Source organism: Poecilia reticulata, chromosome 17, assembly GCF_904066995.2.
Source record: "Poecilia reticulata chromosome 17, P_reticulata-male-v2, whole genome shotgun sequence".
Taxonomy (NCBI): domain Eukaryota; kingdom Metazoa; phylum Chordata; class Actinopteri; order Cyprinodontiformes; family Poeciliidae; genus Poecilia; species Poecilia reticulata.
In genome coordinates, this window is record NC_088846.1 from 3557687 (window position 1) to 3572441 (window position 14755).

General features: G+C 44.8%; 1 protein-coding gene across 2 annotated transcripts in view; it reads left to right on the plus strand.

Moving 5' to 3' along the window:
* Window positions 1-9086: 9086 nt before the first annotated feature.
* The window catches only part of LOC103479139 (uncharacterized), a 31266-nt gene continuing 25597 nt past the window's right edge, over window positions 9087-14755 (plus strand). The window contains exons 1-2 of one of the 2 annotated variants that reach the window (XM_008433389.3): window positions 9087-10263; window positions 10602-10866. In XM_008433389.3, coding sequence (XP_008431611.1) covers window positions 10779-10866 — 88 coding nt within the window. In that variant the 5' untranslated portion in view covers window positions 9087-10263; window positions 10602-10778. Of the gene's footprint in view, window positions 10264-10601; window positions 10867-14755 lie in introns of those variants that run through there. The other variant, XM_081598719.1, reaches the window with a different exon arrangement.

A 14755-nucleotide genomic window follows, 5' to 3' on the forward strand; every position in this document is an offset into this window, starting at 1 on the left:
GAGCTCTGCTCACTTCATTATTTGTGCAATGGCTGCTGGAAAAGGCAAAAGTGTTTAGTTGTTGACTTACCATCCAGAAACCACTGCTGCATCCTTGATGCTTGTGTAGTAGTCTGTAGTCCTTCCATTTCGGGTCTGACTCGATGTTAAAGATTTATACACGTCTACCACTGCATCTCTATGGAGCCATTTACATGTGAATAAAGCACCAGTATAAACATTGAGTTGGGGTTGTGGCCAGCAACAGATTATATGCTGGTCACAGCAAATTCAAAATACAAGTAACTGCAAAACAGTTGGAGGCACTCGGTCCTGTTAGTCTGGGGATAGGAGCACGCCTGCGCCATACATCAAAACAAGTTAATTATAATAAAAATCTTCTACAAAAGAACATTCACTTCAATATGTTAAGTAACAATTATCTACATTTTCTGGTGCCCCCAACTAGGAAGTGCATGGCAATTATAACAACCTTTATATTTTTGGAGTAAAATCAAAGTTTGAGGCCATGTCATGGTCATGTCCCTTCAACATGCACAAAAGTCAGAATTTTCATAAATGTATATCTCCAGTGCCTTATGAGCAATCTGATCAATTTTCAAGCCAAAAAAATCAAAGCCTCTAAGATTTCAACCGAATAGAGGCTATGAATGACCAAAATGTTTCAAAATTCCAAGTTCATTCCTGGTGGATGACTGCCTGTTTGTTGTAGACGGTGGGTGTAAGACTTTTTATGTAGGTTTGGGAAGTTCTACAAGTGTATCTAGTTTCATATCTCTATGATAAAGGGTGTTTTGAATGTTGCTGTGGGGCGCTCTTGAGGTATTTCTCTTTAAATACTTAAGTTTTCAGCAGGTTTGATGTGTTTTACAACATTCAGTGAGTTTTCGTTTAGGCCTCCAAAACACCAACTAATTTGTGGAAGGAATAAAAAAAACACTGCAATTACAACAGATCTTCACAACGCACCTAAAAACCTCAGCTGCTTACCTTCCACTTTATACTTGCTCACTACTTTGTGTATGTCTACCACAAAGACAATAATGCCAAAAGCATGCATTAATGCTTGTGGTTATGACACAAAGTGGAAATGTTCAAAGGGTCAAAACTATTGGTTTGTGTAAGGACTTTGAACTTCTCCTGTGTGTTCTGGCTCCTTTCTGCCGTGTGTCATCTATCTGACTGCTTGAGGCCGTCACATCTTTTGCAGAGAGTGTGGCCTGTAGCTGGACAGCCTCATGGATCGGGTATAAACCGTCTGTCAGTCTGTCTCAGAGGTGACAAACTGCAGGAAGCTCCGTGACGACGGAGCGATGGGTCGAGCAGCTCACAGAAATCCAACCTGCACTGCTAGGAGAAATCATTTTGAAGTTCTACACAGACTCGGCTTCCATCTTCAGGTCTTCTTCCACACCCTTCACCCTGTTCCTCACAAACATTCCTCCTCTTTTCCTCATAATCTCTCATTGTGTTGTTGTCGATCTCTGTTTTTCTCAAGGCCAAGTAGCATCTTGTTTTACTGAAAGCCACAAGGAACCCATCTGAGATTGTTTTACTCAATAAACAGAAGGGAACATCCTTCTGCAGCCTTGAAACTTTCACCAGCCTGCTGCATCATTAGGAACCAACCGGACTCTACAGAGAGAGAGGGCTGACCAGCTGCAGACGACTGTTTTTGAAATGAGTGGGCAGGATGCAGAGGACTCCTAAAGCACCTCTGGACCGTCCCATCCTGCCGTTAATGGGGTGCCAGAAATGTTCAGCCCCAACAAAGTCACGCCTCACCGCTTGCCGCAACCACCAGGCTCCGGCTACACTGACCTGACAGATTTCCTGAGCTCCACAGGGTGGGATCGAATGCTCGCTCCCTGCAGCAGCAGAATATTTGCCACCTGGGATCTTTCCCCGAGGCAGCTGGCCAGGCCGGCTGGCTGGAGGCGCTCGGTCCTGTTAGTCTGGTAGACGGGGGTAGAAGCACGCCTGCACCTCCTCAGCCGGTGAGCCTGTTATTCTCTACGACAGGTTTCCCCCTCCTGCCCCACCTCTTCTCAGAAGGGCTGGAACTGAGAGGCCACGACCTCCGGGCCTGAAATTGAAACTGCTCGTAAAAAGAGTTGGGAAGGGAAAAGAAAACACCCACCAAAATAATCCAACAGACCTTATTATTTATCTTTGACTCTGTTTACCTGTTTCTGGATCAGCTGAGATGATCATTTTACCTCCTTTACATGCAGCACACCTACAGGCCCATCTTGTGTCTGCAGCAACTCAACCGAATGAATATTTATTACTTAAAACAATGTTGATGTCTTTGTCTGCCAAAGACAAACCCAAGTTTCAAAGCTGGCAGAATTATTTAATTGACATGTTTTAAAGGGGCATTATTGTGTATTTTCTAGACATTGTTCACATCCTCTAACATGACTGCTACCCTGTGTACAAAACCAGGTTCATAAAAACATGGATGAGAGACTTTGGTGTGGAGGAACTTGGCTGGTCAACACACAATCCTGTCCTCTACTTGAAGGAACACATTTACGGTTAACTGGAGGAAGCTGTGAGGTCCAACATCAGTGTCTGACCTCACAAATGTGCTTCTGGAAGAATGGACAGAAATAAATTTCCATAAACACTTAAACTTGAGAAGTCTTTCCAGACAAGTTGAAGCTTTCCAAAATGCCGTGGTGGACTGAGCTCCTTCTCTGAGCTGCAGTTTCCAAGCTTCTGACTCACAGAGCAGCTTTCTGCCATGACTCCCCCGCTCAGCTCCTTCAGACTGGCCAGTAGCAATTAGCAAACCCCCAGAGGAACTGCTCATCTGCAGAGCTCATTCAAGCTACTTCTCAGAGCGAAGCTGGTAAAAAAAATGTTGTTAAAGCCTTAATAAAGGAGCCATATTGTGATTACTTTTTGAAGGCAGAGTTTCAGAAAGAGTAGGAGCTTTTAAAGAGACAGAAGCCCAATTTCAAGATATTACAAGCATAATAATTGTAGTTTACGATAACGAGGATTCACAGTGGCACAGTTGGTAGAGCTGCTGCCTTGCAGCAAGACGGTTCTGGGTTCGATTCCCGGCCCCGGTCTTTCTGCATGGAGTTTGCATGTTCTCCCTGTGCATGCGTGGGTTTTCTCCGGGTACTCCGGTTTCCTCCCACAGTCCAAAAACTTGTTAGGTTAACTGGTCTGTCTAAATTGTCCCTAGGTGTGAGTGTGTGTGTGTGTGCATGGTTGTTTGTCCTGTCTGTCTCTGTGTTGCCCTGCGACAGACTGGCGACCTGTCCAGGGTGACCCCGCCTCTCGCCTGGAACGTTAGCTGGAGATGGGCACCAGTGACCCCACTGAGGGACAAGGATGTAAGAAAATGGATGGATGGATGGATGGATGAAGTTGTTAATGTGCTGGCTCCGGTTGGACAACTTCAAGCTACGCTCCACCATTATCATCCATGTTTACTTCCGCAAACACTGAGAATTCTTCTACTTTACGGAGGTTAGCAACACTGAGCATGCTCACTATGTGTGACATCACCACGCCCTCTACTGCGCATGCGGGACACTTTTAGATTGTTTGCGGTTCACACAGGGGATCACATACAAGTCACAAAAAATTTTAAATGTGAAAAACCACGCAAAAAAAGTGAATTTCAGTGTGAACATAGTCATAGTTACTTGATTGTGCTATAAAAAGGCAAATGTGTAAAATACAAAATATTGCCCTTTAAAGGTTTCACATCACATCTGGAGGAGCAAAGCTTTTCTTTCTCCTTTCTATCCTTCCTCCAGCATCACCAACACCGCCACGCCCTTCCCACATATCCACCCTGACCTCTGCTTGGATGGATCAGGCCGCCCAAAAGGCCCGGACCTGCTCCCTGTATCTATAGAAACCACCGTGCACATCCCAAGAGGTAAGAACATTTCGGAATGCAGAGTGAAGTTTCACCAGATGCACAGAGAAAACACAACAAGTCCAACAATCATGATTCCAAGTCCAATTCTTTATTCTTAAAAGGAAATGAAACATTCCTCCCCGGCTGTTATGCTGCCGTCGTTTGCCAGAGAGGCGGCCTGTTCTGGCTCCGTGTGTGTGGCTGTGTGCATGCGTGTGTGTTGCTCGCATGGGGTTAACTGTGGGTGTAGGAACAGTGTCACGGTGCAAATCCCTTTCAGAGAGCCGAACAAGTTCCCCAGCATGGCTCAGAGTGTCGCATGACGGGGCACCCTTCACACCAGCTCACACACTTCATCCATTTGTGCTTCCCTGAAATTCTGCCATCTGCTCTTTGAGGCAGCTTATTAGGAGAACTTTCAATGATTATATCCTTTATAAAAGAGAACTTTAAAGCTGGAGTATGTAACTTTTATAGAAAATATGTTACAATTTCATTAAAACTGTCACAGTGTCATGAGAGAAGTAATTGGTGAAAAGATGGATCCACCTCCTCCTTGAGCTACTATTGCCGCCTGAATAATTTCACCAATCCCGAACAAAAGAGAAGGGTCTTAGCGCTGTCAATCAACCTTGTGTAGTCACTGCTGAAAGTGCTTATGGTGGAGAAACAACTTGAGGTGACAGAAAAACTGTTTGTCCACAGGCCCTGGTAGCTAGCCTTAGCATTTACAACAGGCTCCGCTAGCTCCAGCATAGCAAAGAACAATGGAGGGGAGGGAGCGATGGGGTTGAGCAGCCACACACAGAGTGATTTATAGCGCTAAGACCCGCCTCCTGACTCTGATTGGTTGTTTCTAGTTGGCACTGAGAGAGCGCTGTCATGGTGACAGTTTTAACAAACATGTAAAAAATTGCATACTGCACCTTTAAGTCGCATCAGTTGGACTTCAGCGTTCAGGTTTGAAATTTCTATAAATTGACCTTGAAGCGTTGCTAAAGTGGTAGAATTGTCCAACCTTTGTAGGCTGTTTTTGCACTCATCCTCATTATCTAAGCGAACATTCCTGCATGTCAGCCACCTCAGCTGTGTGCATTGTTGCATTGTTGCTTGCTACTATTATTAGTGGCGTGGAAGAGAGCAGGGAACCTCCCTGCATTTGTCTGTGCCTCAGCACAGAGAGTGGGCCTGGAGACGGCGGCTGAGGAGCTGTTTACCCAGCCTTTGTGCCTCCATGTTTGCCCAGCAGGGAGTGCCGGGGCTCAAAGGCCCTAGCATGTGGTCCGTCTGTGGGTGGGTGCTCAGAGAAGAGAGAGCAGAGATGTATGGGACGAGCCGTAAAGGTGGCCAGTGTGTGACACTTTCCTACTCCATTCGTCCATCCTTCAGGTCCCATTGCAGGTGTTGGGGTCAGAGGTCAAAGTGTCTGCTCTCAGTTCTTTACATAGGTGAAGTGTATCATTTATATACAAAAGTGCAAAAGCATTTTCTTAGTTTGTAAATCTGAATCTTTAAGTTTTTAAAGAAATGAAGTATTCTCCAACAACCAAGGCAAGCTGATACTTTCACTATTGTTCAGCTTCCCAATAAATTTGAAGATTATTGAAAAGTCCCATTTATTTCAGGAACCTTATCACTAAGTGAAACAAATTACACTGATTAATTAAACATAGATGGATGTTTGAAAGCTTTTATTTCTGTTAATTCTGATGGTTTTCAGCTATTAAAAATGATATTTAAAATTAAAATATTATATTACACCAATAATATAATATACTATAATAATATTTTCCAATAAGCCCATAATGTAATATTGAAAAGTATGTTTAATACCTCATTAAAGGTTGTCGACTTTTAAAAAGTGCTTTAAAAAATCTGAAAAATGTGGCATGCATATGTAATAAATCCCACTGAGTCAATAATCTATTGAACTGCTTTGTTTAGAATAAATCGGATTGAATTGAGAGCATCTGTAGAAATCAGATTCTCAACTGGACTTTGATTAGACCATGCTAGCACATGAATGTCATCACCACTGTTTCGATTAAAACCAGCGTTATCCAAAGTTTACCTTCAAAGGTTTTTTTCCTGACAGTTTTGATGTTTATTTGTCAGCGTGTCAGAATCAAGCGGTCGGTTAACTAAGCCATTTGGAACTGCGGTGTTGAAACAGGATCACATTTAAAATATTCACCACACCGACCCTGGAGGAGCGAAGCTGGGAAGCCTCAGATGTGAACCATCCCACAACCCTAGCTTCATTTTCAGGCTTGTCCTGCTGGATGTTGAAACTTCGCCCCTGTCTTAAGTTTTTTTTAGCTTCGAACAACTTTTCTTCCAGGACTGCCCTGCATTAAGTTCCTCCCATAACTCCCATCAGCTTCCCTTTCACTGATGAAGAAAATCCTCCTACTGCTATATTTCATGCTTAGCCTAAAGGCCAGAAAGTTAGAATTTGATCTCACCTGTTCAGATCACCTTCTTCCACATATTTCCTGTGTCATAAGCTGTGGTTTTGGTAATCTACAGCAACCAGGACTTCTTTATGCTTTTTGGCCAGATTTGCAGATCACATGACCAACATTTTTTTTATTTATTTATTTTTTTGGCATTCTGAGTTGTGGATTTCTGCATGTCCTCTGGTGTTACCATGGGCCTCTTCTCTGATTCTCACTCAGTGAAGGTGAACATCCTTGTCTTGGTCTGAAGTGGTTCCATCCTATTCTTGTCCAGATGATGGATTGAATAAAGCTCTGTGAGTTGTTGGAAACCTACTTTAAACTTCTCCATAGCTTCACTGACCTGTGTGCTGTGGTTTTGGTTTGCATGATGCTGTTTGTTCTCAAATGTTCTTCACTAAACAGCTGGATTCACACTGAACACAGTGATGTTAAATGCATTTGTACTGCACATTTTAGCAACAAGGCAGTTCAAAGTGCTTTGCATTATAAAAACACCACAATACAAAGACATAAAAAAACATAATGCAGTCCTTGATTATGAAACAACCAATAAACTTCACATTAGACAAATTTCATCATCAAAATCACCAAGCAAATATACATCAAACATAATTAAAGTGTCCAGTTATTATTAATGAAAGGAAACTCTAAGCTCTTCCTGAATCCTTTTCGTCCTGGTCGTGGAACACTGGACCAGCTCTACACCCTCAGCAGGGTCCTGGAGGGTCCATGGGAGTTCGCCCAACCAATCTACATGTGTTTTGTGGACTTGGAGCAGGCGTTCGACTGTGTCCCTCGGGGGGCCCTGTGGGGGTACTCCGGGAGTATGGGGTACCGGGCCCTTTGATACGGGCTGTCAGGTCCCTGTATTACCGGTGTCAGAGTCTGGTCCGCATTGCCGGCGGTAAGTCGGGCTGGTTTCCGGTGAGAGCTGGACTCCGCCAAGGCTGCCCTTTGTCACCGATTCTGTTCATTACTTTTATGGACAGAATTTCTAGGTGCAGCCAAGGTGTTGAGGGGATCAGTCTTGGTGGCTTTAGGATCGCATCTCTGCTTTTTGCGGATGATGTGGTCCTGTTGGCTTCATCGGAACGTGATCTGCAGCTCTCACTGGAGCGGTTCGCGGCCGAGTGTGAAGCGGCTGGGATGAGGCTCAGTGCCTTCAAATCCGAGGCCATGGTCTTGAGCCAGAAAAGGGTAGAGTGCCTTCGCCGGGTCAGGGGGGTCGTCCTGCCTCAAGTGGAGAAGTTCAAATATCTGGGGATCTTGTTCACGAATGAGGGAAGAAGGGAGCGGGAGATCGACAGGCGGATTGGGGCAGCGTCTGCCGTGAAGCGGGCGCTGTACCGGTCCATCGTGGTGAAGAGAGAGCTAAGTCAAAAAGCGAAGCTCTTGATTTACCAGTCAATCTACGTTCCCACCCTCATCTATGGTCATAAGGGGCCATGACCGAAAGAACGAGATCACGGATACAAGCGGCAGAAATGGGTTTCCTCCGCAGGGTGGCTGGGCTCTCCCTTAGAGATAGGGTGAGAAGCTCGGTCATCCGGGAGGGACTCAGAGTAGAGCCGCTGCTCCTCCACGTCAAGAGGAGCCAGTTGAGGTGGCTTGGGCATCTGGTAAGGATGCCTCCTGGACGCCTCCCTGGTGAGGTGTTCCGGGCACGTCCCACCGGGAGGAGGCCTCGGGGAAGACCCAGGACACGCTGGAGGGACTATGTCTCTCGGCTGGCCTGGGAACGCCTTGGGGTTCCCCCGGAGGAGCTGGAAGAAGTGGCTGGGGAGAGGGAAGTCTGGGCCTCCCTTCTGAAGCTGCTGCCCCCGCGACCTGACCCCAGATAAGCGACAGAAAATGGATGGATGGAAACTAAGCAAAAACTCAGTGTTTCCACTGTTCTGCAGTTTTCTGGAAGCTTGTTCCAGATTAGTGGTGCATAGAAGCTGAATGCTGCTTCTTGTTCAGTTATTTATAAACTACCAACAGTATTTTTGTCATGATCCGTGTTTCTGTGTATTTATTTTTAGGGTTTTCTGTGTTCAGTTTCTTTCCAGTGAGTCTCTGTCTTTGTGTCTTCCCCATTGATTGCTTATCAGATGTGTCTCATTCCTTGATTACTCATTCCCTGTGTATTTAAGTCCACCTGTTGTGTTTTTCTCTTGTTGGATCGTTGTCGTATGTCTCATGTCTAGCTCTCCAGTCGCACTGTTTAAAAGTCCTGGTTAGCCTTAGCTCCCGATTTCAGTCTCCTTGTTAATTGCTGACGGTTATTAGCTGTGTGCTATTGTTTCTGCCATGCTGCCTGACTGTACTGTTTATGAGCTACATTCTTCATTAAATTAATCATCATCTTCATCTGGGTTTCCTGCGTTCATCCTCACCACCTATCAACCACCACACATGACAATTTAAACAATTTTTCTCTCAGTGAAAGACTTTAGAACTGGGAGATCTGCTCTATCTTCCTGGTTTTAGTCAGAACACCAGCAGCAGCGTTCTGGATCAACTCCAGCTGGAGGATTTTTTTTTTTTTAGCCAGACCTGAGAAGACACTCCTGCAGTAATCAATGCAACTAAAGATAAACAATGAGTTTCTCTAGATCTTGCTGAGACATTAGTCCTCTAATCCTGGAAATGTTCTTCAGGTGATAGAAGGCCGATTTTGTAGCTGTCTTTATGACTCTGAAGGTTCAGGTCAGAGTCCATCACTACACCCAGGCTTTAAATAACACATGGGAGACTTTATTTATTACTCACTGGGTGACTTTTTGAGGCACAGAGTTTAATTTGGGGGTATCAGGGAAAAAAAAGTATGCAACAGTTTCCCTGATTTATTGTAGAGACGTTTAGCGTGCTGCTCCTTCTCGGAACTCTTCCTGAAGTGTGTTCCAAGTATCCAGAGACTGCCATCCGTTTGGGGCCTTGAGTCTGTCAGGAGTCTAAACGAGCAGCTGAGAAAACAGTCAACAACAGATCCGGAGTGTTTAAAATTGATGCAGCAACGACCACCGTTCAGTCTGGAGGTTTCGGCTCAGCCCTGCACAACACACACAAACACGCGGGGGCGCGCGCTTGATCCTTGGAATGTGCACAGGGTCCATCCCGTACCGCTCGTGCGTGCGGAAGCCAACGCGCTCTACATTTATCCAGATTGAGAGTATAAACAGTGAAGGACAGATGTCTGCTGGCAGATTCTTGAACGAAACGCTCCCTGACTGGTCCGTGTGACAGCTGCCCCCCGCCCCCGCTCCCAGCAGCAGGAACAAAAAGACATCCGAGACATGTGGATGGGGAGGAAAATTGAGAGCACTTTGTGAGGCCGCCACCGCGCTCGGGTTTCATAAGGTCTCTGTCTGTCAGGCGAGGCGCGCTGTTTTTACGCATCGCATCCATTCCTCTCCGTAGCCGCGCCGAGCTCTGCTGGGAGAAGACAGAGCGGCGGAGCTGTCTGTAGATTCACACCAGTTCAGAACTTTTTTTGTGTGCTTAATTTATTCATGTGTTTAATTATAGATGCGTGTCTTTCTACGCGCGTTCTTGGAGATGAGGGGAAAGAGCTGCGTAAAAGACGCGATATGGGCAGATCTAGGAGAATATCTTTTGCAACCCTTTCAACTTCCCAGCTCAGATCGCCACCTGATGCGTGAACAGGAGAAACGGCGGACTTCAGAGTGATCCTGGCACGGCGGCACTCCGTACTCGGACACCCAGAAACCGATCCGAACTGTTCTCCAGACAGACGCGCGGGGGCCATTATTAGAGCCGTGTTGTTATTTACTCATTAAGCTCTGTTAGAGGCAAGACCGAACAGGTTGCTGGAGGTAAAGAAAGAGGGAGCCTCGCCTGAAAAACTGGCTTCAGTTCATCAAGCGATGGTGAGACGTGAGTCACCGGAGCGGCACAAGTAGATTGGGGGTAAACAGTTTTTTTCCTCTTCTGGCTGTTTGTCTGTCTGTCCTCCTACCTCCAGGTCCACCTCGCGCTCTGCTGGATTGTTTACGCCGCCGCAAACAAACTCTGGAAAACTGAAGTTTATTGGATATAAACTTGGATAATCGTCCAAAATTCCCATCTTTCTGATTCTATTTCCTTCTGAAATGCAACTTGAAATTTACATTTAAAAAAGAGTGGAAAAAAAAAACGCAGTGAAAGTTTCAGTAATGATATACAATTAGTCTCTCTCTCTCTCTCTCTCTCTCTCTCTCTCTCTCTCTCTCTCTCTCTCTCTCTCTCTCTCTCTCTCTCTTTCTCAGGGTGCTGAAACTCAACAGGCCAAAGAGGGGAAAACCGCATTCTGGCCGCGCGCACCAAGGCGCGAGGAGGAGGCGCCTCTTCGGCTTTCTCGATGGATTCTTCCAGCCCGCTTCTGCCTCAGATGAGAAACGCTCTGCCGTGGACAGTAGCGAGCCGTGACGCCACGCTGTGAAAACATGACGCACCGCAGCGCGCGGAGAGCCGCAGCAGGCGCGAGCGGCTCTGTTCCTGCGCACCGGGAGCGGATTTTCCACGGGACAGCCGGTAAGGCTTTTTAAGGTCCGGGGACCACATCATGTAGCTGGTTAGCGGTGCGGTTTTGTGTGCGCAATTGTTGAGTGTAGATCTGTGAAAACACTGAGCCGATTGTTTGATGTTTGACTTCCTTTCACTTCAGCGACTTCTCTTGGCTGAAGCCGGGAAGCTTCCTGCACGCACCTGCCAGCTGCGTGGGACTCAGGGACACACTGACCTGCTGTTAATTGAATGCAGTTTTTGTGCTCGGTTTGCATGAGTTCTAGAAAGAAGTGTTTACAAGGTGCGAGTGTGAGGGCTGTGAATTGTGGGAAAGTATAAATCAAAGTGTGTGTGTGTGCGTGTGTGTGTGTGTGTGTGTGTGTGTGTGGGTGTGAGAGAGAGAGAGAGAGAGAGAGTGAGGCTTGGAGAGTTTGTGTTCTGTGGTAGGCTGCAAATCCACGAATCAAAGTGTTGCTAATACACTCATAGGTGGGATCAGAGACAGATTAGGCGTTTTTAATGCTCTGGCTTTAGCTAACCAGGGGCAGGGATGCTGCCTGGGGATGTTTAGGATCATGTTGTCATTATCACACCCACCGGGCTGAGCTCCGGGTTCTGTCTGTCCAGAACACACCAGATTTATCTGCGTCAACATGGTAAAGGAATTAGATGATGCCTCACTGAGTCACATACTTACAGATGAACTTTCATACTTGTTCCCTGACTCAGTGACCTGCTGACTCATTCGGTCATGTACATACACACTGTCGCTCACACACACACACACACACAGAACGTGGCTGACCTCTCTCTTCTTTGTGTCTTAAAGCTGTGGCACTTTTCAAACATGCCTCTATCATTTAAGCTGCTTCACATTTTGTCTTGTTACAAATACAAAGTGTAGGCGACTGAGCCTACACTTAGAAATCTGAATTGTGTGGCAGGCATTTTTCCAGCCCCCTTAACTTTGGTATTGTGTAATGAGATACAGTGCAACCGACTTATTTCAGAAGTTGAATTGTCATTATTAAATAGAATCCTCCTGTGCGTGATTTAGGTTCAGAACACACCGGATCCGCTTTGGCGTCCGATCCGACAGAAAATCAGGTCAGATGATGTGCAGCAAACAGAAAACATTAAAGTCAGTGGAGCCTGGCAGATCGCTCACGATTCCCTGCGACTGCGTCTCCGACTGTCTGACCACGACACACCTGAGGTCCGAGAGATGCAGTAGTTTGACGGGAATGTCACGAGTGAGTCAGGAAGTCAGCTGAAGTAAAGGACAAAAACACATCTGCTTCGGGAGAAAATGCAAACTAAAATATTTTACTTTCACAAAAATTAAGTACACTTTTCCAGAAGTACACAGAAAAGGTGAAACAGTGTTGTTGTTTGAGCTTAATGAGACATAGCTGTCGATTTGAACTCAGGCTGAGGAACAAGAGAATTAGTCTGATTCTTAGGTGGGAGAATCTGCTGCCTGTACCAACTATTAGTTTGACTAATTCTGACTTTTAAGGAAGAGTGACGAGAGGAGAGGCAGTGTAGAAGTCCACCCAAATAAGTTCTGTTTAAAGTTTACTTTAAGCCATGTAGGGGGACACACACAGCACATGTGGAAGAAGGCGTCTGGTCAGAAGAGACCAAAAATTATTTTTAATTGTCTTTTATTCTATCTGAGCTGGAAAAGTAACACTGAACATTGCCGAGGAGAGTCATGGTGATGGCAGCTTCATGCTTGTCTTCAGCAGGAACAGGAAGGTGATGGAAATCTGCTCCATCCATCCCGCTTTGCTTCGTCTCTTCCAGTTTCTTACTCAGCAGGTCGGAAGAAAAAAAGTCGGCAAATGAATGTTCTGCCTCCAATCTGACTGAGCCTGGGCAAAGAAAAAATATCAAAGTATTTAGTCTGTAGTTGTTCAGAGTTTCCTCCAGAAAAGCTGCTGTTCAAAAGATTAGAGACAAAAAGTTGTACTGACAGAAAACACGTCTCAGTTCTCAAACTCTATTCACTACAGTTTTGGAAAATTATGCATCATTTCTGTCCACTTCACAGGGATCCAATCCAATCACATTAGAAAATACTGACGTTCTTAGTTACAAAACAGAAAACAATCCAGGAGTCTGAATACTTTAGCATCAGCTGAGGCATGTCACACATTCTTCACTGAACGTCTGTGAAATGCATGCAAGCCTGAAGTAAACATGCTGTTGTTTTCCTTGGTGCTGCAGCCTGTTCCCATGCTAAACAGGAGGACATGCTCCTCGCTTGGGGCATCTCACACCGCCCCGTCACGCCGCCGCAGCCTTTACTTCCTCCAATCAGAGGTCACAAGGTCAGCGGCCCCGCTGAGGGTCAGGTACAGCAGACTGGCGTGTTCTCCTACCACCCGCCTGCTGATGTGTGGTCTGGTTTGTTTTAACTGGCATGTGGCTTTAGTAGGGTTAGTGGTGCTGTTATTTGCCGTTATGGGTTTAACTCTTTGTTGCTCAGTTGCTGGTCAGAGTCACAGAGAGCGGCTTCAACTGCAGACATGAGCTCTTCTTAAGAAGCAGCTGGCGGCTCTGTGGCTGTGATGAGGCTGCTTCTGGCATCTAGCCTGATCATTTTAATCCAAACTCTAAAGGATTCATCTGAATTCAACACAAAAAAGGGAATAAGAGATACTTTTGTATTAAACATGTATTAACTATCAAAGCTTTAAAAGTCAGATGCACCAATTGCAATCTTCTGGCTGATGTTATGAACCAATTTTAATATGAAGTCAGATCTGCCAGTACTGATTTATTTTGTATAAAAAGTCATTAAACATGGCAAGAAAGTTGCTAAGTTGGCAACAGTGTGTTGATTATTGTTAATCGCGGCGCAGACGTGGGTCAGTCATCTCTCCCTCTCACTGTAGAGCAGATTTTCATACCTCTGTGGGGGTCTTTAAAATCGGTTTCACATTTATTGGATGTTCTTCAATCTTCTGAAATTTGAGAAATTGCCACTAGTTTATTGACTGGCGGATTTATCGGTGCAACGCTATTTAAAAGGTTCTGGTTCTCAGTCAAAGAAATCCTTCACCAGAGTATTCTTCAGTTGTATGAATAGAGAAGGGCAGTGCTGCCCCTTCCCTACCTGTTGCTACACACTGCCGGTCAGCTAACTGAAACAATGCTCCTAAACTTTGTGACTCACAGTTACAGTTAGTTTGGCCATTTCAGTCACAAAGAACAGACAATCAGAGCACCACTCATCAGTGTTGCTATACTGACTGCAAACTGACTTCCTAAACACACTGCCTGACTGTTGACATAATATTTAGCAGGTGATTATTTCATATTTTTTGCTTAACTTTATTTTTAAATTCAAAATAAACAGAAAAAAATGTTACAAATTAAATATATTTTTGCAGGTAGTAATAATCACACATTATATTTTAGCTGCAGCTGGCATTTAGATTTAATGCAACAAAACAGAAAATTACATTTTATTAAGAAAAATGGAAAAAAAGAAAGTCTTTAATTATGTTTTTTGATGCTCCACTTTTAAAATATTCCCTCTTGTCTTCCCCCACTAAGGAAATAATCTTTAGTACTAAACAAAATCTGACATTTCTGTCATACAAATGTTTCCATCAAAGATAAACAATGATAATTTGGATGTTTTATGTCAGAATACAAGCGATGGCAGGTCAAAGTAAAAACACTGTCAATTATACAATATGACTAATGTAGGAAAAAGAATAATTATACAGATAAAAATGTATAATGCAAAATCTATTGTGTGGAGTTTTGGGCTTTTCTAGATCAATGTTTCTTCTACTTATAATTTCAGAACATAGTTAGTTTTACAAATACTAGTGTGATTTCAAGCTTTTTAAAGGCACAGCATATTAACCAACACATCATGTGTAGCTGAAAGCTGCTG